The sequence below is a fragment of the Oncorhynchus clarkii genome, chromosome 32 (assembly GCF_045791955.1).
Source record: "Oncorhynchus clarkii lewisi isolate Uvic-CL-2024 chromosome 32, UVic_Ocla_1.0, whole genome shotgun sequence".
NCBI classification, from domain to species: Eukaryota; Metazoa; Chordata; class Actinopteri; order Salmoniformes; family Salmonidae; genus Oncorhynchus; species Oncorhynchus clarkii.
Genome location: NC_092178.1, coordinates 28,790,146 through 28,816,063, shown reverse-complemented (window position 1 = coordinate 28,816,063; position 25,918 = coordinate 28,790,146). Strand labels below are relative to the sequence as shown.

At 41.4% G+C, this 25,918-nt stretch overlaps 3 protein-coding genes across 3 annotated transcripts; all 3 read right to left on the bottom strand.

Annotated features, from left to right (window-relative positions):
• Positions 1–644: 644 nt before the first annotated feature.
• LOC139391940 (uncharacterized) lies at positions 645–4,414 on the bottom strand. The gene is made up of 9 exons (XM_071139551.1): positions 4,401–4,414; positions 4,042–4,142; positions 3,773–3,866; positions 2,344–2,492; positions 2,021–2,151; positions 1,867–1,928; positions 1,613–1,713; positions 1,258–1,436; positions 645–1,152 (listed from the first exon to the last, which is right to left on the bottom strand). Exons 1-9 carry the CDS (start codon positions 4,412–4,414, stop codon positions 1,057–1,059), a joined length of 927 nt encoding a protein of 308 aa, XP_070995652.1. The 3' UTR covers positions 645–1,056.
• A 1,787-nt stretch (positions 4,415–6,201) lies between these two features.
• LOC139391939 (mucin-2-like) lies at positions 6,202–14,523 on the bottom strand. Its single transcript, XM_071139549.1, has 15 exons — positions 11,464–14,523; positions 10,714–10,862; positions 10,391–10,521; positions 10,237–10,298; positions 9,983–10,083; positions 9,718–9,805; positions 8,958–9,106; positions 8,635–8,765; positions 8,481–8,542; positions 8,227–8,327; positions 7,962–8,049; positions 7,202–7,350; positions 6,879–7,009; positions 6,725–6,786; positions 6,202–6,295 (listed from the first exon to the last, which is right to left on the bottom strand). The coding sequence occupies exons 1-15, from the start codon at positions 14,307–14,309 to the stop codon at positions 6,202–6,204; spliced, it is 4,344 nt and encodes a 1,447-aa protein (XP_070995650.1). The 5' UTR covers positions 14,310–14,523.
• A 4,284-nt stretch (positions 14,524–18,807) lies between these two features.
• LOC139391938 (uncharacterized) lies at positions 18,808–20,021 on the bottom strand. Its single transcript, XM_071139548.1, has 2 exons — positions 19,114–20,021; positions 18,808–19,015 (listed from the first exon to the last, which is right to left on the bottom strand). Exons 1-2 carry the CDS (start codon positions 20,019–20,021, stop codon positions 18,808–18,810), a joined length of 1,116 nt encoding a protein of 371 aa, XP_070995649.1.
• Positions 20,022–25,918: the final 5,897 nt, after the last annotated feature.

Genomic DNA, 25,918 nt, shown 5'->3' with positions numbered 1-25,918 from the left:
GCTTAGTGTGACTATCATTTGTTTTCCAACAGGGCAATGACCCGACATTCCTCCAGGTTGTGTAAGGGCTATTTGACCAAGAAGAAGAGTGATGGAGAGCTAAATCAGATGACCTAACCTCCACAATCACCCGACCTCAACCCAATAGAGATGGTTAGGATGAGTTGGACTGCAGATTGAAGGAAAAGCAGCTCAGCATATGTGGGAACTACTTCAAGACTGTTGGAAAACCATTCCACGTGAAGCTGGTTGAGAGAATGCCAAGCATGTGCAAAGCTGCCATCAAGGCATATGGTGGCTACTTTGAAGAATTTAAAATCTAAAATATATTTTTATTTGTTGAACACTTTTTTGGTTAGTACATGATTCCATATGTGTTATTTCACAGTTTTGATATCTTCACTATTATTCTACAATGTAGAAAATACTAAAAAGAACGAAAAACCCTTGAATGAGTACTGTAGAAATTAAATTGTGTTAGATATTTCTGAGCGTAAGGTGCCAGGTGGGACAATCTTGACTTCCTTTGATGTTTAGATGTGCTGTCTGTAATCCCCCTCATGAGTCAAACCAATTCATAAAATGTTTTCTTAATACTGGTTTGCAAAGTCTTTATTACATTTGTCAAACGGTGTGTTGAAGAAACAAGTACTGTATTGCAGTTGAAAATAAGTTAGTTAATAGTTAATCAAGAGAGGAAATAACAAAACTCAAATTAAATTTTTTATCTACCTTATTATACATTCAATAAATAACTGAAAACCGTTTTAGTCAGTGGACAGCACAGCTTGAAACCACATAAATTACATAGCTAACAAATACATAAACATACATGCTGTTCAGCTCAGCTGTAACTTTGATTAACAACCAGACGTATAACATAAAAAATTGTACAATGCGCAAAACACCTGTGGATTATTAAGCCCATTATGAATTTTATTTTTGTGTTAAAAAAATAGATGCAAGCACCCAATGAAGTCTCCTGATTAGCAGATATAGATAGATAATTGGCTGTTCTTGTGATGACAGTTGCCTACTGATGTTAGTGTTGTCACCTCAGAAGAGTCCGTTTCTGGTGGTGTATTGTACATTGTAAGATCTGCGTCTGTGCCAGCGTCTCCTTACAGCTGCACAGCAGCCACATAGCATACACTGCAAAAGAAAGATGGGGAAGCTTGATTCACATGCAACATTGCAGAAATTAAATAACTTAAATACTTTGTAAACTATTTTCACAATACACAAGCCTATACGTACACATAGCAGGATCCACAGGGGTACCAGAATGATAGCGATGCCACAAGGAATGATAATGGCCAAAGCCCAGCCAGGAAAACCTCCAACACTTGTGGCATGGAAAGGAGTGGTCAGTAAAAGGGTAGGAAGTGGTGTGGTGCTGGTAGTTGTTGTTGGGGCAACAGTGGTGGTCAGGAGACCTAGAATGGAAATTAAAATAAATTTTAGAGGGATTATATACTTGTAATATGTCATATAACATTGATATATAAGTGTTTTCGAGATTGAGTATTATACACGTTACATGGTGTTTGATAACTCACTGTCATAAAAAAAACATAGAAATGACAACTGTATGGTAACAAAAGCAGCATACCTGAGACTTTTAAGACTTCCTGTAGAAAACCACTAGGGTGGTTGACATCTTCCTCTTTGTATACATACGTCACGTTTGCCGTGATCTCAGTGCCATCAGCACTGTGGACGTAAAAATGGGTTTTGTGTGAGAGTTAAACATGTTCCCTTCATCCTGTTTAGCTGTACAAGCAGCAGCTAAATGAAATCTGCAGAAATTCTAAAGAGTGCAGTTGAGAAAGACGGGTTGGTTCAAGGTTGTGACGTTGTACTTACATGAAGTTGGCGTTGGGAAATATAAACTGTTTGCCATCTGGTTCACTGAGAACCTTATGGAGCTAAAAGGGGACAAAACATCAAGTTGTCAATTACTATCATGACCTGAACATGACCATGGATGTATCTTATGTGTAGAAGTACAGTATCTTACTAGACTGTTAATTGAATCCTGTATCTTGATGTAGGTCTCGTTGGTGAATGTGAGTCTATGACTTAGAGACTCCAGGGTTACATTGGTTATTTTGAAACCAAGGTTGATGGCAAATGAAGTATCTGTAAGTTCTGTGAGCACACAAAGAAATGGTCACTATAGCAACAGATCAAATGAACTGCTACAATTTAGGAGTTTCAACAACATTAAAAAACATTCAAAAAGTATTTAGATAGCAGGAGCAGTTGAATGTTTACTTATTAAGAGATTATTTTATAGAGTGGAAAAACATTTCTTCATGAAGCCTAATTGGTTGAACTCACTAATATAAGTTGCATTCTGGAAGGTGGTTTGAGTGGTCCTGAATTGACGAGACAATTGCTTCTTGATGGCACCAAGGACATCAGCCTCAGTGGGGACTGGTGTTTTGAGCTTGAATATCAGTTTAACAAAAACCACCACTGTGCCGAATCTAAGAGAAAATAATAATACATGGAAAATTACATTTCCGAAAGAAAATGTGTTTGCTTGCAACCTAGTCTAAAAGTTATTTATGTTTGTAAAAATAAGTTATAGTAGAGGCAGTCACTCTAGAAGTATAGTAGAGGCAGTCACTCTAGAAGTAATGGTAGTGACAAGTTATAATTGGAAAAAGAAAGTCGATGGAACGATTGATTGATGGATAGGATAGGAATGGATAGCCTGAACATATGAAAGTTGGTTCAGTCTCTCTTGCTTGAACGGTTCAAGAGTTAATATTATTTTTGGTGGGTTATTATATGCTAATTTATACTCTTTTAAATTGTTATAGTTTATACAGTTTTGAACATGTTAAAGCTGTTTTAAATGTTAGCAGCTGAAATGGTTAAGGTGCAGCAATATTATAAATATTTACTACTGAGTTCTCAGGTTTGGCATTGACTCCATGAAGTGTAATGCCAATTTATGCAAATCGAATTGTTACAGTCTATAAAAGTTTTAGAGAATTTGAAGCTTTTGACAAGCAATCTAAGATGGCCCAATCTGAACACATAAACGTTGGTTTGGTGTTGATAGCTTAAACGGTTTAGGAGAAGAAGCGTGGCCAAATTTTCTCCATCTAAGTCTTCATACCTTTTATATTACCATTGAAATGCATTGGGAGCTGATTAGAAATATTATTTGATTTGATTTAATAGGATCCCCATTAGCCGACGACAATTGTGACAGCTAGTCTTAATGGGTTCCGACATATACAGGAAAAGACATTTCAGACAAAATACTTTACAATTTACATACATTAAAAACATTAACATGTAGTATGTGTGTGCCTGTGTGCCTGTGTTACTTTATTTGTTTTTTGATGTGGTACAAAAACAATAAATGCTATCTAAAATATATTCTCAAGCAATTTAAGTAATGGATGTCTAGATAGAAGAAAGTTAGCTCCGTGTTTATAGGTTAAAGCGTTTAAGTGCTAGAGAGGGCTAAATAAATCAAATAATTAGAAAAAGTATGTAAGAAATCTAGTGGTCTTGCCTTCAGCAAGCACATTAATTATAATGGATTGGATTTATATTAAGCCTTTTGACCGATTGATGCACTCAAAGAGCTTTTCTAAAGAAAGGTTAACATTTTGGATGCTTTTAATTAAAACATCAGTAGTTAACGACACAAGCATGGATATGCATGGTTCATTGTTGCAAAGGTTCCTTGATTGACAAAGTGTTAATTGAATAGTATGAAAACATTATAATAAATGATCTTGCTTACCTAGTTGTTGATGTCACTGAAGTCAAAAGGGTAGGAAGTGGTGTGGTGTTGGTAGTTGTTGTTGTTGTTGGGGCAACAGTGGGGGTCAGGAGACCTAGAATAGAAATGGAAAGACATTTTAGAGGGATTATAAACTTGTAATATGTCATATAACATTGATATATAAGTGTTTTCGAGATTGAGTATTATACACGTTACATGGTGTTTGATAACTCACTGTCATAAATAAACATAGAAATGACAACCGTATGGTAACAGAAGCAGCATACCTGAGACTTTTAAGACTTCCTGTAGAAAACCACTAGGGTGGTTGACATCTTCCTCTTTGTATACATACGTCACGTTTGCCGTGATCTCAGTGCCATCAGCACTGTGGACGTAAAAATGGGTTTTGTGTGAGAGTTAAACATGTTCCCTTCATCCTGTTTAGCTGTACAAGCAGCAGCTAAATGAAATCTGCAGAAATTCTAAAGAGTGCAGTTGAGAAAGACGGGTTGGTTCAAGGTTGTGACGTTGTACTTACATGAAGTTGGCGTTGGGAAATATAAACTGTTTGCCATCTGGTTCACTGAGAACCTTATTGAGCTAAAAGCGGACAAAACATCAAGTTGTCAATTACTATCATGACCTGAACATGACCATGGATGTATCTTATGTGTAGAAGTACAGTATCTTACTAGACTGTTAATTGAATCCTGTATCTTGATGTAGGTCTCGTTGGTGAATGTGAGTCTATGACTTAGAGACTCCAGGGTTACATTGGTTATTTTGAAACCAAGGTTGATGGCAAATGAAGTATCTGTAAGTTCTGTGAGCACACAAAGAAATGGTCACTATAGCAACAGATCAAATGAACTGCTACAGTTTAGGAGTTTCAACAACATTAAAAAACACTCAAGAAGTATTTAGATAGCAGGAGCAGTTGAATGTTTACTTATTAAGAGATTATTTTATAGAGTGGAAAAAAATGTCTTCATGAAGCCTAATTGGTTGAACTCACTAATATAAGTTGCATTCTGGAAGGTGGTTTGAGTGGTCCTGAATTGACGAGACAATTGCTTCTTGATGGCACCAAGGACATCATCCTCAGTGGGGACTGGTGTTTTGAGCTTGAATATCAGTTTAACAAAAACCACCACTGTGCCGAATCTAAGAGAAAATAATAATACATGGAAAATTACATTTCCGAAAGAAAATGTGTTTGCTTGCAACCTAGTCTAAAAGTTATTTATGTTTGTAAAAATAAGTTATAGTAGAGGCAGTCACTCTAGAAGTATAGTAGAGGCAGTCACTCTAGAAGTAATGGTAGTGACAAGTTATAATTGGAAAAAGAAAGTCGATGGAACGATTGATTGATGGATAGGATAGGAATGGATAGCCTGAACATATGAAAGTTGGTTCAGTCTCTCTAGCTTGAACGGTTCAAGAGTTAATATTATTTTTGGTGGGTTATTATATGCTAATTTATACTCTTTTAAATTGTTATAGTTTATACAGTTTTGAACATGTTAAAGCTGTTTTAAATGTTAGCAGCTGAAATGGTTAAGGTGCAGCAATATTATAAATATTTACTACTGAGTTCTCAGGTTTGGCATTGACTCCATGAAGTGTAATGCCAATTTATGCAAATCGAATTGTTACAGTCTATAAAAGTTTTAGAGAATTTGAAGCTTTTGACAAGCAATCTAAGATGGCCCAATCTGAACACATAAACGTTGGTTTGGTGTTGATAGCTTAAACGGTTTAGGAGAAGAAGCGTGGCCAAATTTTCTCCATCTAAGTCTTCATACCTTTTATATTACCATTGAAATGCATTGGGAGCTGATTAGAAATATTATTTGATTTGATTTAATAGGATCCCCATTAGCCGACGACAATTGTGACAGCTAGTCTTAATGGGTTCCGACATATACAGGAAAAGACATTTCAGACAAAATACTTTACAATTTACATACATTAAAAACATTAACATGTAGTACGTGTGTGCCTGTGTGCCTGTGTTACTTTATTTGTTTTTTGATGTGGTACAAAAACAATAAATGCTATCTAAAATATATTCTCAAGCAATTTAAGTAATGGATGTCTAGATAGAAGAAAGTTAGCTCCGTGTTTACAGGTTAAAGCGTTTAAGTGCTAGAGAGGGCTAAATAAATCAAATAATTAGAAAAAGTATGTAAGAAATCTAGTGGTCTTGCCTTCAGCAAGCACATTAATTATAATGGATTGGATTTATATTAAGCCTTTTGACCGATTGATGCACTCAAAGAGCTTTTCTAAAGAAAGGTTAACATTTTGGATGCTTTTAATTAAAACATCAGTAGTTAACGACACAAGCATGGATATACATGGTTCATTGTTGCAAAGGTTCCTTGATTGACAAAGTGTTAATTGAATAGTATGAAAACATTATAATAAATGATCTTGCTTACCTAGTTGTTGATGTCACTGAAGTCAAAAGGGTAGGAAGTGGTGTGGTGTTGGTAGTTGTTGTTGTTGTTGGGGCAACAGTGGGGGTCAGGAGACCTAGAATAGAAATGGAAAGACATTTTAGAGGGATTATAAACTTGTAATATGTCATATAACATTGATATATAAGTGTTTTCGAGATTGAGTATTATACACGTTACATGGTGTTTGATAACTCACTGTCATAAATAAACATAGAAATGACAACCGTATGGTAACAGAAGCAGCATACCTGAGACTTTTAAGACTTCCTGTAGAAAACCACTAGGGTGGTTGACATCTTCCTCTTTGTATATATACGTTACGTTTGCCGTGATTTCAGTGCCATCAGCACTGTGGATGGAAAAATGGGTTTTGCGTGAGAGTTAAACATGTTCCCTTCATCCTGTTTAGCTGTACAAGCAGCAGCTAAATGAAATCTGCAGAAATTCTTAAGAGTGCAGTTGAGAAAGACGGGTTGGTTCAAGGTTATGACGTTGTACTTACATGATTTTGGCGTTGGGAAATTGAAACTGTTTGCCGACTGGTACACTGAGAACCTTATGGAGCTAAAAGGGGACAAAACATCAAGTTGTCAATTACTATCATGACCTGAACATGACCATGGATGTATCTTATGTGTAGAAGTACAGTATCTTACTAGTCTGTTAATTGAATCCTGTATCTGGGTTTCGGTCTCATTGGTGAGTGTGAGTCTATTACTTTGAGACTCCTGGGTTACATTGGTTATTTTGAAACCAAGGTAGATGGCAAATGAAGTATCTGTAAGTTCTGTGAGCACACAAGAAAATGGTCACTATAGCAACAGATCAAATGAACTGCTACAATTTCGGAGTTTCAACAACATTAAAAAACTATCAAGAAGTATTTAGATAGCAGGAGCAGTTGAATGTATACTTATTAAGAAATTATTTTATAGAGTGGAAAAAAATGTCTTCATGAAGCCTAATTCGATGAACTCACTGATATAAGTTGCATTCTGGAAGGTGGTTTGAGTGGTCGTGAATTGAGGAGACAGTTGCTTCTTGACGGCACCAAGGACATCATCCTCAGTGGGGACTGGTGTTTTGACCTTGAATATCAGTTTAACAAAAACTCCCACTGTGCCGAATCTAAGAGAAAATTATAATACATAGAAAATGACATTTCCTAAAGAAAATGTGTGTACTTGCTAGCTTGTCTTAAAGAATTCATGGTTCTAAAATAAGTTATAATAGTGGCAGTCACTGCAGTAGTAATAGTAGTGACTGGTTATAATTGGAAAAAGTAAGTAGATGGAAAGATTGATTGATGGATAGGATAGGATAGGAATGGACAGCCTGAACATATGAAAGTTGGTTCAGTCTCTCTAGCTTGAACGGTTCAAGAGTTAATATTATTTTTGGTGTGTTATTATATGCTAAGTTATACTTATTTAAATTGTTGTAGTTTATCATGTTTTGAAAATGTTTAAATAATTAGAAAAATAATGTAAGAAATCTAGTGGTCTTGCCTTCATCAAGCACATTAATAATAATGGATTGGATTTATATTGCACCTTTTCACTGATTGATGTACTCATAGAGTTTTTCAAAAGAAAGGCTGACTTTTTGGATGCTTTTATTAAAACATCAGTAGTTAACGCCACAATCATGGATATACATGGTTCATTGTTGCAAAGGGTCCTTGATTGACAAAGTGTTAATTGAATTGTGGAATAATTATAATAAATTATCTTGCTTACCTAGTTGTTGATGTCACTGAAGTCAACAGGGTAGGAAGTGGTGTGGTGCTGGTAGTTGTTGTTGGGGCAACAGTGGTGGTCAGGAGACCTAGAATAGAAATGGAAATACTATTTAGAGGGATTATAAACTTGTAATATCTCATATAACATAAAAATAAGTGTTTTTGAGATTGAGTATTATACACGTTACATGGTGTTTGATAACTCACTGTCATAAAAAAACATAGAAACGACAACCATATGGTTGGTTACAACAGCAGCATACCTGAGACTTTTAAGACTTCCTGTAGAAAACCACTAGGGTGGTTGACATCTTCCTCTTTGTAAACATACGTCACGTTTGCCGTGATCTCAGTGCCATCAGCACTGTGGACGTAAAAATGGGTTTTGTCTGAGAGTTAAACATGTTCCCTTCATCCTGTTTAGCTGTACAAGCGGCAGCTAAATGAAATCTGCAGAAATTCTAAAGAGTGCAGTTGAGAAAGATGGGTTGGTTCAAGGTTATGACGTTGTACTTACATGATTTTGGCGTTGGGAAATTGAAACTGTTTGCCGACTGGTACACTGAGAACCTTATGGAGCTAAAAGGGGACAAAACATCAAGTTGTCAATTACTATCATGACCTGAACATGACCATGGATGTATCTTATGTGTAGAAGTACAGTATCTTACTAGTCTGTTAATTGAATCCTGTATCTGGGTTTCGGTCTCATTGGTGAGTGTGAGTCTATTACTTTGAGACTCCTGGGTTACATTGGTTATTTTGAAACCAAGGTAGATGGCAAATGAAGTATCTGTAAGTTCTGTGAGCACACAAGAAAATGGTCACTATAGCAACAGATCAAATGAACTGCTACAATTTCGGAGTTTCAACAACATTAAAAAACTATCAAGAAGTATTTAGATAGCAGGAGCAGTTGAATGTATACTTATTAAGAAATTATTTTATAGAGTGGAAAAAAATGTCTTCATGAAGCCTAATTCGATGAACTCACTGATATAAGTTGCATTCTGGAAGGTGGTTTGAGTGGTCGTGAATTGAGGAGACAGTTGCTTCTTGACGGCACCAAGGACATCATCCTCAGTGGGGACTGGTGTTTTGACCTTGAATATCAGTTTAACAAAAACTCCCACTGTGCCGAATCTAAGAGAAAATTATAATACATAGAAAATGACATTTCCTAAAGAAAATGTGTGTACTTGCTAGCTTGTCTTAAAGAATTCATGGTTCTAAAATAAGTTATAATAGTGGCAGTCACTGCAGTAGTAATAGTAGTGACTGGTTATAATTGGAAAAAGTAAGTAGATGGAAAGATTGATTGATGGATAGGATAGGATAGGAATGGACAGCCTGAACATATGAAAGTTGGTTCAGTCTCTCTAGCTTGAACGGTTCAAGAGTTAATATTATTTTTGGTGTGTTATTATATGCTAAGTTATACTTATTTAAATTGTTGTAGTTTATCATGTTTTGAAAATGTTTAAATAATTAGAAAAATAATGTAAGAAATCTAGTGGTCTTGCCTTCATCAAGCACATTAATAATAATGGATTGGATTTATATTGCACCTTTTCACTGATTGATGTACTCATAGAGTTTTTCAAAAGAAAGGCTGACTTTTTGGATGCTTTTATTAAAACATCAGTAGTTAACGCCACAATCATGGATATACATGGTTCATTGTTGCAAAGGGTCCTTGATTGACAAAGTGTTAATTGAATTGTGGAATAATTATAATAAATGATCTTGCTTACCTAGTTGTTGATGTCACTGAAGTCAACAGGGTAGGAAGTGGTGTGGTGCTGGTAGTTGTTGTTGGGGCAACAGTGGTGGTCAGGAGACCTAGAATAGAAATGGAAATACTATTTAGAGGGATTATAAACTTGTAATATCTCATATAACATAAAAATAAGTGTTTTTGAGATTGAGTATTATACACGTTACATGGTGTTTGATAACTCACTGTCATAAAAAAACATAGAAACGACAACCATATGGTTGGTTACAACAGCAGCATACCTGAGACTTTTAAGACTTCCTGTAGAAAACCACTAGGGTGGTTGACATCTTCCTCTTTGTAAACATACGTCACGTTTGCCGTGATCTCAGTGCCATCAGCACTGTGGACGTAAAAATGGGTTTTGTCTGAGAGTTAAACATGTTCCCTTCATCCTGTTTAGCTGTACAAGCGGCAGCTAAATGAAATCTGCAGAAATTCTAAAGAGTGCAGTTGAGAAAGATGGGTTGGTTCAAGGTTATGACGTTGTACTTACATGAATTTGGCGTTGGGAAATTGAAACTGTTTGCCGTCTGGTTCACTGAGAACCTTATGGAGCTAAAAGGGGACAAAACATCAAGTTGTCAATTACTATCATGACCTGAACATGCCCATGGATGTATCTTATGTGTAGAAGTACAGTATCTTACTAGTCTGTTAATTGAATCCTGTATCTGGGTTTGGGTCTCATTGGTGAGTGTGAGTCTATTACTTAGAGACTCCTGGGTTACATTGGTTATTTTGAAACCAAGGTAGATGGCAAATGAAGTATCTGTAAGTTCTGTGAGCACACAAGAAAATGGTCACTATAGCAACAGATCAAATTAACTGCTACAATTTAGGAGTTTCAACAACATTAAAAAACACTTAAGAAGTATTTAGATAGCAGAAGCAGTTGAATGTATACTTATTAAGAAATTATTTTATAGAGTGGAAATAAGTGTCTTCATGAAGCCTAATTCGATGAACTCACTGATATAAGTTGCATTCTGGAAGGTGGTTTGAGTGGTCGTGAATTGAGGAGACAATTGCTTCTTGACGGCACCAAGGACATCATCCTCAGTGGGGACTGGTGTTTTGACCTTGAATATCAGTTGAACAAAAATTCCCACTGTGCCGAATCTAAGAGAAAATAATAATACATGGAAAATTACATTTCCTAAAGAAAATGTGTGTACTTGCTCTTAAAGAATTCATGGTTGTAAAATAAGTTACAATAGTGGCAGTCACTGCAAGAGTAATAGTAGTGACTGGTTATAATTGGAAAAAGAAAGTAGATGGAAAGATTGATTGATGGAAAGGATAGGAAAGGATAGCCTGAACATTTGAAAGTTGGTTCGGTCTCTCTAGCTTGAACGATTCAAGAGTTACTATTATTTTTAGTGGGTTATTATATGTTAATGTATACTTATTTAAATTGTTATAGTTTATCAAGTTTTGAAAATGTTTAAATAATTAGAAGAAGAATGTAAGAAATCTAGTTGTCTTGCCTTCATCAAGCACATTAATAATAATGGAATCGATTTATATAGCACCTTTCCACTTACTGATGTACTCAAAGAGCTTTTCTAAGGAAAGGTTGACATTTTGGATGCTTTTATTAAAACCTCAGTAGTTAACGCCACAAGCATGGATATACATGGTTCATTGTTGCAAAGGGTCCTTGATTGACAAAGTGTTAATTGAATTGTATGAAATATTTATACAAAATTATCTTGCTTACCTAGTTGTTGATGTCACTGAAGTTGAGTTATAAGTTGCAGTTCTGGTTGTCGAGGTAGGAAGTACAATTGCAGTTGCAGTTGTCATAGAAGCAGCATTTGCTGTAGGAACTGCAGGTGTTGTACTAGCTGATGTAATTGTGGTTGTTGTTGTAGCTTCAGATGTAGATGTTAAAATAGGTTCTACAGTTGTGGTGGTCAAAGGACCAACAGCTGTTGTTGTATGAGTTACAGTTGTTTTCGTAAGAGCTGCAGTGGTTGTCAAAGGAGCTGCAGTGGTTGTCAAAGGGGCAGCTGCTGTGGTTGACAGAGAAGCTACAGTTGTTGTAGCAGGAGCTGTAGTTATAATTGTTATAGTAGGTACAGCAGGTGTTGTGGTCGTAGGAGCTACAGTTGTAGGAACTGCAGGTGTTGTAGTAGGTGGTGTTGTTGTGGTTGTTGTTTGCAATGACGTTGTAGTTGTTGTAGTAGCAGCTGCAGTTGTTGATCTGGAAATATCTGCAGTTATAGGAGTCATATGAGTGGGTTCTGTGGTTGTAGAATCTGGAGTTGTAGTAATCGTAGTAGCAGCACTTGTTGTAGTTAGAACTGAAGTGGTTGTCGTAGAGGCAGCTGCTGTGGTTGACGTAGAAGCTACAGTTGACTTAGCAAGAGCTGTAGTTGTGATTGTTGTAGTAAGTAGAGCAGGTGTAGAGGTCGTGGGGGCTAAAGTTGTAGGAACTGCAGGTGTTGTAGTAGGTGCTGTTGTTGTGGTTGTCATAAGAGTAGGAGTTGTAGTAGTTGTAGAAGGTGCTGCAGGCGTTGTGGTCGTAAGAACAGCAGATGTTGTAGTTGGAGCTGCAGTGGCTGTCGTGGTAGGTTCTGCAGTCGTAGCAGTAGTAGAAGTAGGTTCTGTCACAGATGCAGTGGTTGTCTTAATAGGTTCTAGAGTTGTAGTGGTCGTAGGTTCTGTCGGAGTAGATTCTGGAGATGTAGTGGTTGTTGGGGCAGGAGTTGTTTTAGTTAGAGATGCAGTGGTTATTGTAGACGCAGCTGCTGTGGTTGACATAGAAGCTACAGTTGTTGTAGCAGGAGCTCCAGTTGTGATTGTTGTAGTAAGTACAGCAGTTGTAGTGGTTGTAGGAGCTACAGTTGTAGAAACTGCAGGTTTTGTAGTAGGTGCTGTTGTTGTGGTTGTAGTAGGAGCTGATGTTGTAGTTGTTGTAGAAGGTGCTGCAGTCGTTGAGGTCGAAAGAACAGAAGATGTTGTAGTAGGAGCTGCAGTGGATGTCGTGGTAGGTTCTGCAGTCGTAGCAGTAGTAGAAGTAGGTTCTCCTATAATAGGTTCTGGAGTTGAAGGGGTTGTACGAGCAGCAGTTGCAGGAACTGCAGGTGATGTAGTAGGTGCTGTTGACGTGGTTGTTATAGGAGCTAAAGTTGTAGTTGTTGAAGATGGTGCTACAGTCGTGTTGGTCGTAAGAATAGCAGCTGGTGTAGTAGGAGCTGCACCGGTTGTTATAACAGGTTCAGAAGTTGTAGTGGTCGTTGGAGCAGCTGATGATTTAGTTAGAGCTGCAGTGGTTATCGTAGAGGCAGCTGCTGTGGTTGACATAGAAGCTACAGTTGTTGTAGCGGGAGATGTAGTTATAATTATTATAGTAGGTACAGCAGGTGTTGTGGTCGTAGGAGCTACAGTTGTAGGAACTGCAGGTGTTGTAGTAGGTGGTGTTGTTGTGGTTGTTGTTTGCAATGACGTTGTAGTTGTTGTAGTAGCAGCTGCAGTTGTTGTTCTGGAAATATCTGCAGTTATAGGAGTCATATGAGTGGGTTCTGTGGTTGTAGAATCTGGAGTTGTAGTAATCGTAGTAGCAGCACTTGTTGTAGTTAGAACTGAAGTGGTTGTCGTAGAGGCAGCTGCTGTGGTTGACGTAGAAGCTACAGTTGACTTAGCAAGAGCTGTAGTTGTGATTGTTGTAGTAAGTAGAGCAGGTGTAGAGGTCGTGGGGGCTAAAGTTGTAGGAACTGCAGGTGTTGTAGTAGGTGCTGTTGTTGTGGTTGTCATAAGAGTTGGAGTTGTAGTAGTTGTAGAAGGTGCTGCAGGCGTTGTGGTCGTAAGAACAGCAGATGTTGTAGTTGGAGCTGCAGTGGCTGTCGTGGTAGGTTCTGCAGTCGTAGCAGTAGTAGAAGTAGGTTCTGTCACAGATGCAGTGGTTGTCTTAATAGGTTCTAGAGTTGTAGTGGTCGTAGGTTCTGTCGGAGTAGGTTCTGGAGATGTAGTGGTTGTTGGGGCAGGAGTTGTTTTAGTTAGAGATGCAGTGGTTATCGTAGAGGCAGCTGCTGTGGTTGACATAGAAGCTACAGTTGTTGCAGCAGGAGCTACAGTTGTGATTGTTGTAGTAAGTACAGCAGTTGTAGTGGTAGTAGGAGCTACAGTTGTAGAAACTACAGGTGTTGTAGTAGGTGCTGTTGTTGTGGTTGTCGTAGGAGCTGATGTTGTAGTTGTTGTAGAAGGTGCTGCAGTCGTTGAGGTCGAAAGAACAGCAGATGTTGTAGTAGGAGCTGCAGTGGATGTCGTCGTAGGTTCTGCAGTCGTGGCAGTAGTAGAAGTAGGTTCTGTTACAATAGGTTCTGGAGTTGAAAGGGTTATAGGAGCAGCAGTTGCAGGAACTGCAGGTGATGTAGTAGGTGCTGTTGACGTGGTTGTTATAGGAGCTGAAGTTGTAGTTGTTGAAGATGGTGCTACAGTCGTGTTGGTCGTAAGAATAGCAGCTGGTGTAGTAGGAGCTGCACCGGTTGTTATAACAGGTTCAGAAGGTGCTGCAGTCATTGCGGTCGTAAGAACAACAGAGTTTGTTGTAGAAGCTAACATGGCTGTCGTGGTAGGTTCTGCAATCGTAGCATTAGTAGGAGTAGGTTCTGTCAGAGCAGGTTCTGGAGATGTGGTGGTCGTTGGAGCAGACGTTGTTTTAGTTAGAGTTGCAGTGGTTATAGTAGAGGCAGATGCTGTGGTTGATGTAGAAGCTACAGTTGTTGTAGCAGGAGATGTAGTTGTGATTGTTGTAGTAAGTACAGCAGGTGATGTGGTAACTGGAGGTACAATTGTAGGAGCTGCAGGTGCTGTAGCAGGTGCAGTTGTTGTGGTTGACGAGGGAGCTAAAGTTGTAGTTGTTGAAGATGGTGCTACAGTCGTGGTGGTCGTAAGAATAGCAGTTGGTGTAGTCGGAGCTGCAGCAGTTGTCATAATAGGTTCAGGAGTTGTAGTGGTCGTTGGAGCAGCAGTTGTTTTAGTTAGAGCTGCAGTGGCTGTCATGGTAGGTTCTGCAATCGTAGCATTAGTAGGAGTAGGTTTTGTCAGAGCAGGTTCTGGAGATGTAGTGGTCGTTGGAGCAGCCGTTGTTTTAGTTAGAGTTGCAGTGGTTATCGTATGGGCAGATGCTGTGGTTGACGTAGAAGCTACAGTTGTTGTAGCAGGAGCTGCAGTTGTGATTGTTATTGTAAGTATATCAGGTGTAGTGGTCGCTGAAGTTACAGTTGTAGGAACTGCCGGTGTTGTAGTAGGTGCTTTTGTCGTGGTTGTTGTCGGAGCTGAAGTTGTAGTTGTTGTAGAAGGTGCTGCAGTAGTTGTGGTCGTAAGAACAGCAGTGTTTGTAGTAGAAGCTAAAGTGCCTGTCGTGGTAGGTTCTGCAGTCGTAGCAGTCGTAGGAGTAGGTTCTGTCGTATTAGGTTCTGGAGATGTAGTGTCTATTGGAGCTTCAAATGTTGTAGTAAGAGCAGCAGTGGTTGTCGTAGAGGCAGGTGCAATGCTTGACGTAGAAGCTACAGTTGTTGTAGCAGGAGCTGTAGTTGTGATTGTTGTAGTAAGTACATCAGGTGTTGTGGTAACTGGAGCTACAATTGTAGGAGCTGCAGGTGTTGTAGTAGGTGCAGTTGGTGTGGTTGACGAGGGAGCTAAAGTTGTAGTTGTTGAAGATGGTGCTACAGTCGTGGTGGTCGTAAGAATAGCAGTTGGTGTAGTCGGAGCTGCAGCAGTTGTCATAATAGGTTCAGGAGTTGTAGTGGTCGTTGGAGCAGCAGTTGTTTTAGTTAGAGCTGCAGTAGCTGTCATGGTAGGTTCCGCAATCGTAGCATTAGTAGGAGTAGGTTCTGTCAGAGCAGGTTCTGGAGATGTAGTGGTCGTTGGAGCAGCCGTTGTTTTAGTTAGAGTTGCAGTGGTTATCGTAGGGGTAGATGCTGTGGTTGACGTAGAAGCTACAGTTGTTGTAGCAGGAGCTGCAGTTGTGATTGTTATTGTAAGTATATCAGGTGTAGTGGTCGCTGAAGTTACAGTTGTAGGAACTGCCGGTGTTGTAGTAGGTGCTTTTGTTGTGGTTGTTGTCGGAGCTGAAGTTGTTGTTGTAGAAGGTGCTGCATTCATTGCGGTCGTAAGAACAGCAGAGTTTGTCGTAGAAGCTAAAGTGGCTGTCGTGATAGGTTCTGCAGTCGAAGCAGTCGTAGGAGTAGGTTCTGTCGTATTAGTTTCGGGAGTTGTAGTGGTTATTGGAGCAGCAGTTTTTGTAGTAATATCAGCAGTGGTTATCGTAGAGGCAGCTGCTATGCTTGACGTAGAAGCTACAGTTGTTGTAGCAGGAGCTGTAGTTGTGATTGTTGTAGTAAGTACATCAGGTGTTGTGGTAACTGGAGCTACAATTGTAGGAGCTGCAGGTGTTGTAGTAGGTGCAGTTGTTGTGGTTGTCGTAGGAGCTAAAGTTGTAGTTGTTGAAGATGGTGCTGCAGTCGTGGTGGTTGTAAGAATAGCAGTTGGTGTAGTTGGAGCTGCAGCAGTTGTCATTATAGGTTCAGAAGTTGTAGTGGTCGTTGGAGCAGCAGTTGTTTTAGTTAGAGCTGCACTGGCTGTCGTGGTAGATTCTGCAGTCGTAGCATTAGTAGGAGTAGGTTCTGTCAGAGAAGGTTCTGGAGATGTAGTGGTCGAATGAGCAGCCGTTGTTTTAGTTAGAGCTGCAGTGGTAATCGTAGAGGCAGATGCTGTGGTTGACGTAGAAGCTACAGTTGTTGTAACAGGAGCTGCAGTTGTGACTGTTGTAGTAAGTACAGCAGGTGTAGTGGTAGCTGGAGCTACAATTGTAGGAACTGCAGGTATTGTAGTAGGTGCTGTTGAAGTGGTTGTCGTAGGAGCTAAAGTTGTAGTTGTTGAAGATGGTGCTGCAGTTTTGGTGGTCGTAAGAATAGCAGTTGGTGTAGTCGGAGCTGCATCTGTTGTCACAATAGGTTCAGGAGCTGTAGTGGTCGTTGGAGCAGCAGTTGTTTTAGTTAGAGCTGCAGTGGTTATTGTAGAGGCAGCTGCTGTAGTTGAAATAAAAGCTACAGTTGTTGTAGCAGGAGCTGCAGATGTGATTGTTGTAGTAAGAACAGCAGGTGTAGTGATAGTAGGAGCTACAGTTGTAGGAACTGCATGTGTTGTAGTAGGTGCTGTTGAAGTGGTTGTCGTAGGATCTAAAGTTGTAGTTGTTGTAGTAGGTGCAGTTGTTGTGGTTGACGTAGGAGCTAAAGTGGTAGTTGTTGAAGATGGTGCTACAGTCGTGGTGGTCGTAAGAATAGCAGTTGGTGTAATCGGAGCTGCAGCAGTTGTCATAATAGGTTCAGGAGTTGTAGTGGTCGTTGGAGCAGCAGTTGTTTTAGTTAGAGCTGCAGTGGCTGTCATGGAAGGTTCTGCAATCGTAGCATTAGTAGGAGTAGGTTCTGTCAGAGCAGGTTCTGTAGATGTAGTGGTCGTTGGAGCAGCCGTTGTTTTAGTTAGAGTTGCAGTGGTTATCGTAGGGGCAGATGCTGTGGTTGACGTAGAAGCTACAGTTGTTGTAGCAGGAGCTGCAGTTGTGATTGTTATTGTAAGTATATCAGGTGTAGTGGTCGCTGAAGTTACAGTTGTAGGAACTGCCGGTGTTGTAGTTGGTGCTTTTGTTGTGGTTGTTGTCGGAGCTGAAGTTGTAGTTGTTGTAGAAGGTGCTGCAGTTGTTGCGGTCGTAAGAACAGCAGAGTTTGTCGTAGAAGCTAAAGTGGCTGTCGTGATAGGTTCTGCAGTCGAAGCAGTCGTAGGAGTAGGTTCTGTCGTATTAGTTTCGGGAGTTGTAGTGGTTATTGGAGCAGCAGTTTTTGTAGTAATAGCAGCAGTGGTTATCGTAGAGGCAGCTGCTATGCTTGACGTAGAAGCTACAGTTGTTGTAACAGGAGCTGCAGTTGTGACTGTTGTAGTAAGTACAGCAGGTGTAGTGGTAGCTGGAGCTACAATTGTAGGAACTGCAGGTATTGTAGTAGGTGCTGTTGAAGTGGTTGTCGTAGGAGCTAAAGTTGTAGTTGTTGAAGATGGTGCTGCAGTCGTGGTGGTCGTAAGAATAGCAGTTGGTGTAGTAGGAGCTGCAGCTGTTGTCATAATAGGTTCAGGAGCTGTAGTGGTCGTTGGAGCAGCAGTTGTTTTAGTTAGAGCTGCAGTGGTTATTGTAGAGGCAGCTGCTGTAGTTGAAGTAGAAGCTACAGTTGTTGTAGCAGGAGCTGCAGATGTGATTGTTGTAGTAAGAACAGCAGGTGTAGTGATAGTAGGAGCTACAGTTGTAGGAACTGCATGTGTTGTAGTAGGTGCTGTTGAAGTGGTTGTCGTAGGATCTAAAGTTGTAGTTGTTGTAGAAGGTGCTGCAGTAGTTGTGGTCGTAAGAACAGCAGTGTTTGTAGTAGAAGCTAAAGTGCCTGTCGTGGTAGGTTCTGCAGTCGAAGCAGTCGTAGGAGTAGGTTCTGTCGTATTAGTTTCGGGAGTTGTAGTGGTTATTGGAGCAGCAGTTTTTGTAGTAATAGCAGCAGTGGTTATCGTAGAGGCAGCTGCTATGCTTGACGTAGAAGCTACAGTTGTTGTAGCAGGAGCTGTAGTTGTGATTGTTGTAGTAAGTACATCAGGTGTTGTGGTAACTGGAGCTACAATTGTAGGAGCTGCAGGTGTTGTAGTAGGTGCAGTTGTTGTGGTTGACGAGGGAGCTAAAGTTGTAGTTGTTGAAGATGGTGCTACAGTCGTGGTAGTCGTAAGAATAGCAGTTGGTGTAATCGGAGCTGCAGCAGTTGTCATAATAGGTTCAGGAGTTGTAGTGGTCGTTGGAGCAGCAGTTGTTTTAGTTAGAGCTGCAGTGGCTGTCATGGTAGGTTCTGCAATCGTAGCATTAGTAGGAGTAGGTTCTGTCAGAGCAGGTTCTGGAGATGGAGTGGTCGTTGGAGCAGCCGTTGTTTTAGTTAGAGTTGCAGTGCTTATCGTAGGGGCAGATGCTGTGGTTGACGTAGAAGCTACAGTTGTTGTAGCAGGAGCTGCAGTTGTGATTGTTATTGTAAGTATATCAGGTGTAGTGGTCGCTGAAGTTACAGTTGTAGGAACTGCCGGTGTTGTAGTAGGTGCTTTTGTTGTGATTGTTGTCGGAGCTGAAGTTGTAGTTGTTGTAGAAGGTGCTGCAGTCGTTGTGGTCGTAAGAACAGCAGAGTTTGTCGTAGAAGCTAAAGTGGCTGTCGTGATAGGTTCTGCAGTCGAAGCAGTCGTAGGAGTAGGTTCTGTCGTATTAGTTTCGGGAGTTGTAGTGGTTATTGGAGCAGCAGTTTTTGTAGTAATAGCAGCAGTGGTTATCGTAGAGGCAGCTGCTATGCTTGACGTAGAAGCTACAGTTGTTGTAACAGGAGCTGCAGTTGTGACTGTTGTAGTAAGTACAGCAGGTGTAGTGGTAGCTGGAGCTACAATTGTAGGAACTGCAGGTATTGTAGTAGGTGCTGTTGAAGTGGTTGTCGTAGGAGCTAAAGTTGTAGTTGTTGAAGATGGTGCTGCAGTCGTGGTGGTCGTAAGAATAGCAGTTGGTGTAGTAGGAGCTGCAGCTGTTGTCATAATAGGTTCAGGAGCTGTAGTGGTCGTTGGAGCAGCAGTTGTTTTAGTTAGAGCTGCAGTGGTTATTGTAGAGGCAGCTGCTGTAGTTGAAGTAGAAGCTACAGTTGTTGTAGCAGGAGCTGCAGATGTGATTGTTGTAGTAAGAACAGCAGGTGTAGTGATAGTAGGAGCTACAGTTGTAGGAACTGCATGTGTTGTAGTAGGTGCTGTTGAAGTGGTTGTCGTAGGATCTAAAGTTGTAGTTGTTGTAGAAGGTGCTGCAGTAGTTGTGGTCGTAAGAACAGCAGTGTTTGTAGTAGAAGCTAAAGTGCCTGTCGTGGTAGGTTCTGCAGTCGAAGCAGTCGTAGGAGTAGGTTCTGTCGTATTAGTTTCGGGAGTTGTAGTGGTTATTGGAGCAGCAGTTTTTGTAGTAATAGCAGCAGTGGTTATCGTAGAGGCAGCTGCTATGCTTGACGTAGAAGCTACAGTTGTTGTAGCAGGAGCTGTAGTTGTGATTGTTGTAGTAAGTACATCAGGTGTTGTGGTAACTGGAGCTACAATTGTAGGAGCTGCAGGTGTTGTAGTAGGTGCAGTTGTTGTGGTTGACGAGGGAGCTAAAGTTGTAGTTGTTGAAGATGGTGCTACAGTCGTGGTAGTCGTAAGAATAGCAGTTGGTGTAATCGGAGCTGCAGCAGTTGTCATAATAGGTTCAGGAGTTGTAGTGGTCGTTGGAGCAGCAGTTGTTTTAGTTAGAGCTGCAGTGGCTGTCATGGTAGGTTCTGCAATCGTAGCATTAGTAGGAGTAGGTTCTGTCAGAGCAGGTTCTGGAGATGGAGTGGTCGTTGGAGCAGCCGTTGTTTTAGTTAGAGTTGCAGTGCTTATCGTAGGGGCAGATGCTGTGGTTGACGTAGAAGCTACAGTTGTTGTAGCAGGAGCTGCAGTTGTGATTGTTATTGTAAGTATATCAGGTGTAGTGGTCGCTGAAGTTACAGTTGTAGGAACTGCCGGTGTTGTAGTAGGTGCTTTTGTTGTGATTGTTGTCGGAGCTGAAGTTGTAGTTGTTGTAGAAGGTGCTGCAGTCGTTGTGGTCGTAAGAACAGCAGAGTTTGTCGTAGAAGCTAAAGTGGCTGTCGTGATAGGTTCTGCAGTCGAAGCAGTCGTAGGAGTAGGTTCTGTCGTATTAGTTTCGGGAGTTGTAGTGGTTATTGGAGCAGCAGTTTTTGTAGTAATAGCAGCAGTGGTTATCGTAGAGGCAGCTGCTATGCTTGACGTAGAAGCTACAGTTGTTGTAACAGGAGCTGCAGTTGTGACTGTTGTAGTAAGTACATCAGGTGTAGTGGTAGCTGGAGATATAGTTGTAGGAACTGCAGGTGTTGTAGTAGGTGCTGTTGAAGTGGTTGTCGTAGGAGCTAAAGTTGTAGTTGTTGAAGATGGTGCTGCAGTCGTGGTGGTTGTAAGAATAGCAGTTGGTGTAGTCGGAGCTGCAGCAGTTGTCGTTATAGGTTCAGAAGTTGTAGTGGTCGTTGGAGCAGCAGTTGTTTTAGTTAGAGCTGCACTGGCTGTCGTGGTAGGTTCTGCAGTCGTAGCATTAGTAGGAGTAGGTTCTGTCAGAGCAGGTTCTGGAGATGTAGTGGTCGAATGAGCAGCCGTTGTTTTAGTTAGAGCTGCAATGGTAATCGTAGAGGCAGATGCTGTGGTTGACGTAGAAGCTACAGTTGTTGTAACAGGAGCTGCAGTTGTGACTGTTGTAGTAAGTACAGCAGGTGTAGTGGTAGCTGGAGCTACAATTGTAGGAACTGCAGGTATTGTAGTAGGTGCTGTTGAAGTGGTTGTCGTAGGATCTAAAGTTGTAGTTGTTGTAGTAGGTGCAGTTGTTGTGGTTGACGTAGGAGCTAAAGTGGTAGTTGTTGAAGATGGTGCTACAGTCGTGGTGGTCGTAAGAATAGCAGTTGTTGTAATCGGAGCTGCAGCAGTTGTCATAATAGGTTCAGGAGTTGTAGTGGTCGTTGGAGCAGCAGTTGTTTTAGTTAGAGCTGCAGTGGCTGTCATGGTAGGTTCTGCAATCGTAGCATTAGTAGGAGTAGGTTCTGTCAGAGCAGGTTCTGGAGATGTAGTGGTCGTTGGAGCAGCCGTTGTTTTAGTTAGAGTTGCAGTGGTTATCGTAGGGGCAGATGCTGTGGTTGACGTAGAAGCTACAGTTGTTGTAGCAGGAGCTGCAGTTGTGATTGTTATTGTAAGTATATCAGGTGTAGTGGTCGCTGAAGTTACAGTTGTAGGAACTGCCGGTGTTGTAGTAGGTGCTTTTGTTTTGGTTGTTGTCGGAGCTGAAGTTGTAGTTGTTGTAGAAGGTGCTGCAGTCGTTGCGGTCGTAAGAACAGCAGAGTTTGTCGTAGAAGCTAAAGTGGCTGTCGTGATAGGTTCTGCAGTCGAAGCAGTCGTAGGAGTAGGTTCTGTCGTATTAGTTTCGGGAGTTGTAGTGGTTATTGGAGCAGCAGTTTTTGTAGTAATAGCAGCAGTGGTTATCGTAGAGGCAGCTGCTATGCTTGACGTAGAAGCTACAGTTGTTGTAGCAGGAGCTGTAGTTGTGATTGTTGTAGTAAGTACATCAGGTGTTGTGGTAACTGGAGCTACAATTGTAGGAGCTGCAGGTGTTGTAGTAGGTGCAGTTGTTGAGGTTGACGAGGGAGCTAAAGTTGTAGTTGTTGAAGATGGTGCTACAGTCGTGGTGGTCGTAAGAATAGCAGTTGGTGTAATCGGAGCTGCAGCAGTTGTCATAATAGGTTCAGGAGTTGTAGTGGTCGTTGGAGCAGCAGTTGTTTTAGTTAGAGCTGCATTGGCTGTCATGGTAGGTTCTGCAATCGTAGCATTAGTAGGAGTAGGTTCTGTCAGAGCAGGTTCTGGAGATGTAGTGGTTGTTGGAGCAGCCGTTGTTTTAGTTAGAGTTGCAGTGGTTATCGTAGGGGCAGATGCTGTGGTTGACGTAGAAGCTACAGTTGTTGTAGCAGGAGCTGCAGTTGTGATTGTTATTGTAAGTATATCAGGTGTAGTGGTCGCTGAAGTTACAGTTGTAGGAACTGCCGTTGTTGTAGTAGGTGCTTTTGTTGTGGTTGTTGTCGGAGCTGAAGTTGTAGTTGTTGTAGAAGGTGCTGCAGTCGTTGTGGTCGTAAGAACAGCAGAGTTTGTCGTAGAAGCTAAAGTGGCTGTCGTGATAGGTTCTGCAGTCGAAGCAGTCGTAGGAGTAGGTTCTGTCGTATTAGTTTCGGGAGTTGTAGTGGTTATTGGAGCAGCAGTTTTTGTAGTAATTGCAGCAGTGGTTATCGTAGAGGCAGCTGCTATGCTTGACGTAGAAGCTACAGTTGTTGTAACAGGAGCTGCAGTTGTGACTGTTGTAGTAAGTACATCAGGTGTAGTGGTAGCTGGAGATATAGTTGTAGGAACTGCAGGTGTTGTAGTAGGTGCTGTTGAAGTGGTTGTCGTAGGAGCTAAAGTTGTAGTTGTTGAAGATGGTGCTGCAGTCGTGGTGGTTGTAAGAATAGCAGTTGGTGTAGTCGGAGCTGCAGCAGTTGTCGTTATAGGTTCAGAAGTTGTAGTGGTCGTTGGAGCAGCAGTTGTTTTAGTTAGAGCTGCACTGGCTGTCGTGGTAGGTTCTGCAGTCGTAGCATTAGTAGGAGTAGGTTCTGTCAGAGCAGGTTCTGGAGATGTAGTGGTCGAATGAGCAGCCGTTGTTTTAGTTAGAGCTGCAGTGGTAATCGTAGAGGCAGATGCTGTGGTTGACGTAGAAGCTACAGTTGTTGTAACAGGAGCTGCAGTTGTGACTGTTGTAGTAAGTACAGCAGGTGTAGTGGTAGCTGGAGCTACAATTGTTGGAACTGCAGGGATTGTAGTAGGTGCTGTTGAAGTGGTTGTCGTAGGTGCTAAAGTTGTAGTTGTTGAAGATGGTGCTGCAGTCGTGGTGGTCGTAAGAATAGCAGTTGGTGTAGTCGGAGCTGCATCTGTTGTCACAATAGGTTCAGGAGCTGTAGTGGTCGTTGGAGCAGCAGTTGTTTTAGTTAGAGCTGCAGTGGTTATTGTAGAGGCAGCTGCTGTAGTTGAAATAGTTGCTACAGTTGTTGTAGCAGGAGCTGCAGATGTGATTGTTGTAGTAAGAACAGCAGGTGTAGTGATAGTAGGAGCTACAGTTGTAGGAACTGCATGTGTTGTAGTAGGTGCTGTTGAAGTGGTTGTCGTAGGATCTAAAGTTGTAGTTGTTGTAGTAGGTGCAGTTGTTGTGGTTGACGTAGGAGCTAAAGTGGTAGTTGTTGAAGATGGTGCTACAGTCGTGGTGGTCGTAAGAATAGCAGTTGGTGTAATCGGAGCTGCAGCAGTTGTCATAATAGGTTCAGGAGTTGTAGTGGTCGTTGGAGCAGCAGTTGTTTTAGTTAGAGCTGCAGTGGCTGTCATGGTAGGTTCTGCAATCGTAGCATTAGTAGGAGTCGGTTCTGTCAGAGCAGGTTCTGGAGATGTAGTGGTCGTTGGAGCAGCCGTTGTTTTAGTTAGAGTTGCAGTGGTTATCGTAGGGGCAGATGCTGTGGTTGACGTAGAAGCTACAGTTGTTGTAGCAGGAGCTGCAGTTGTGATTGTTATTGTAAGTATATCAGGTGTAGTGGTCGCTGAAGTTACAGTTGTAGGAACTGCCGGTGTTGTAGTAGGTGCTTTTGTTTTGGTTGTTGTCGGAGCTGAAGTTGTAGTTGTTGTAGAAGGTGCTGCAGTCGTTGCGGTCGTAAGAACAGCAGAGTTTGTCGTAGAAGCTAAAGTGGCTGTCGTGATAGGTTCTGCAGTCGAAGCAGTCGTAGGAGTAGGTTCTGTCGTATTAGTTTCGGGAGTTGTAGTGGTTATTGGAGCAGCAGTTTTTGTAGTAATAGCAGCAGTGGTTATCGTAGAGGCAGCTGCTATGCTTGACGTAGAAGCTACAGTTGTTGTAGCAGGAGCTGTAGTTGTGATTGTTGTAGTAAGTACATCAGGTGTTGTGGTAACTGGAGCTACAATTGTAGGAGCTGCAGGTGTTGTAGTAGGTGCAGTTGTTGAGGTTGACGAGGGAGCTAAAGTTGTAGTTGTTGAAGATGGTGCTACAGTCGTGGTGGTCGTAAGAATAGCAGTTGGTGTAATCGGAGCTGCAGCAGTTGTCATAATAGGTTCAGGAGTTGTAGTGGTCGTTGGAGCAGCAGTTGTTTTAGTTAGAGCTGCATTGGCTGTCATGGTAGGTTCTGCAATCGTAGCATTAGTAGGAGTAGGTTCTGTCAGAGCAGGTTCTGGAGATGTAGTGGTTGTTGGAGCAGCCGTTGTTTTAGTTAGAGTTGCAGTGGTTATCGTAGGGGCAGATGCTGTGGTTGACGTAGAAGCTACAGTTGTTGTAGCAGGAGCTGCAGTTGTGATTGTTATTGTAAGTATATCAGGTGTAGTGGTCGCTGAAGTTACAGTTGTAGGAACTGCCGTTGTTGTAGTAGGTGCTTTTGTTGTGGTTGTTGTCGGAGCTGAAGTTGTAGTTGTTGTAGAAGGTGCTGCAGTCGTTGTGGTCGTAAGAACAGCAGAGTTTGTCGTAGAAGCTAAAGTGGCTGTCGTGATAGGTTCTGCAGTCGAAGCAGTCGTAGGAGTAGGTTCTGTCGTATTAGTTTCGGGAGTTGTAGTGGTTATTGGAGCAGCAGTTTTTGTAGTAATTGCAGCAGTGGTTATCGTAGAGGCAGCTGCTATGCTTGACGTAGAAGCTACAGTTGTTGTAACAGGAGCTGCAGTTGTGACTGTTGTAGTAAGTACATCAGGTGTAGTGGTAGCTGGAGATATAGTTGTAGGAACTGCAGGTGTTGTAGTAGGTGCTGTTGAAGTGGTTGTCGTAGGAGCTAAAGTTGTAGTTGTTGAAGATGGTGCTGCAGTCGTGGTGGTTGTAAGAATAGCAGTTGGTGTAGTCGGAGCTGCAGCAGTTGTCGTTATAGGTTCAGAAGTTGTAGTGGTCGTTGGAGCAGCAGTTGTTTTAGTTAGAGCTGCACTGGCTGTCGTGGTAGGTTCTGCAGTCGTAGCATTAGTAGGAGTAGGTTCTGTCAGAGCAGGTTCTGGAGATGTAGTGGTCGAATGAGCAGCCGTTGTTTTAGTTAGAGCTGCAGTGGTAATCGTAGAGGCAGATGCTGTGGTTGACGTAGAAGCTACAGTTGTTGTAACAGGAGCTGCAGTTGTGACTGTTGTAGTAAGTACAGCAGGTGTAGTGGTAGCTGGAGCTACAATTGTTGGAACTGCAGGGATTGTAGTAGGTGCTGTTGAAGTGGTTGTCGTAGGTGCTAAAGTTGTAGTTGTTGAAGATGGTGCTGCAGTCGTGGTGGTCGTAAGAATAGCAGTTGGTGTAGTCGGAGCTGCATCTGTTGTCACAATAGGTTCAGGAGCTGTAGTGGTCGTTGGAGCAGCAGTTGTTTTAGTTAGAGCTGCAGTGGTTATTGTAGAGGCAGCTGCTGTAGTTGAAATAGTTGCTACAGTTGTTGTAGCAGGAGCTGCAGATGTGATTGTTGTAGTAAGAACAGCAGGTGTAGTGATAGTAGGAGCTACAGTTGTAGGAACTGCATGTGTTGTAGTAGGTG

What these genes read in the sequence shown, in the direction of transcription:
- LOC139391940 (XM_071139551.1), bottom strand. An exon ending in CCAGAATGCAACTTATATTA is followed by an intron (nt 2,152 to 2,343) that starts GTGAGTTCAACC and finishes GTGTGCTCACAG; the next exon opens with AACTTACAGATACTTCATTT. An exon ending in CCCTGTGGATCCTGCTATGT is followed by an intron (nt 1,153 to 1,257) that starts GTACGTATAGGC and finishes TTTCTTTTGCAG; the next exon opens with TGTATGCTATGTGGCTGCTG.
- LOC139391939 (XM_071139549.1), bottom strand. Translation starts at nt 14,309, where the DNA reads ATGTTAGCTTCTACAACAAACTCTGTTGTTCTTACGACCGCAATGACT. An exon ending in TCAGTGACATCAACAACTAG is followed by an intron (nt 10,863 to 11,463) that starts GTAAGCAAGATA and finishes ATTTTCTCTTAG; the next exon opens with ATTCGGCACAGTGGGAATTT. An exon ending in CCAGAATGCAACTTATATCA is followed by an intron (nt 7,010 to 7,201) that starts GTGAGTTCATCG and finishes GTGTGCTCACAG; the next exon opens with AACTTACAGATACTTCATTT.
- LOC139391938 (XM_071139548.1), bottom strand. Translation starts at nt 20,021, where the DNA reads ATGACAACTGCTGCAGCTCCGATTACACCAACTGCTATTCTTACGACT. An exon ending in ACAACAACTGTAGCTTCTAC is followed by an intron (nt 19,016 to 19,113) that starts GTCAAGCATAGC and finishes CTAATACGACAG; the next exon opens with AACCTACTCCTACGACTGCT.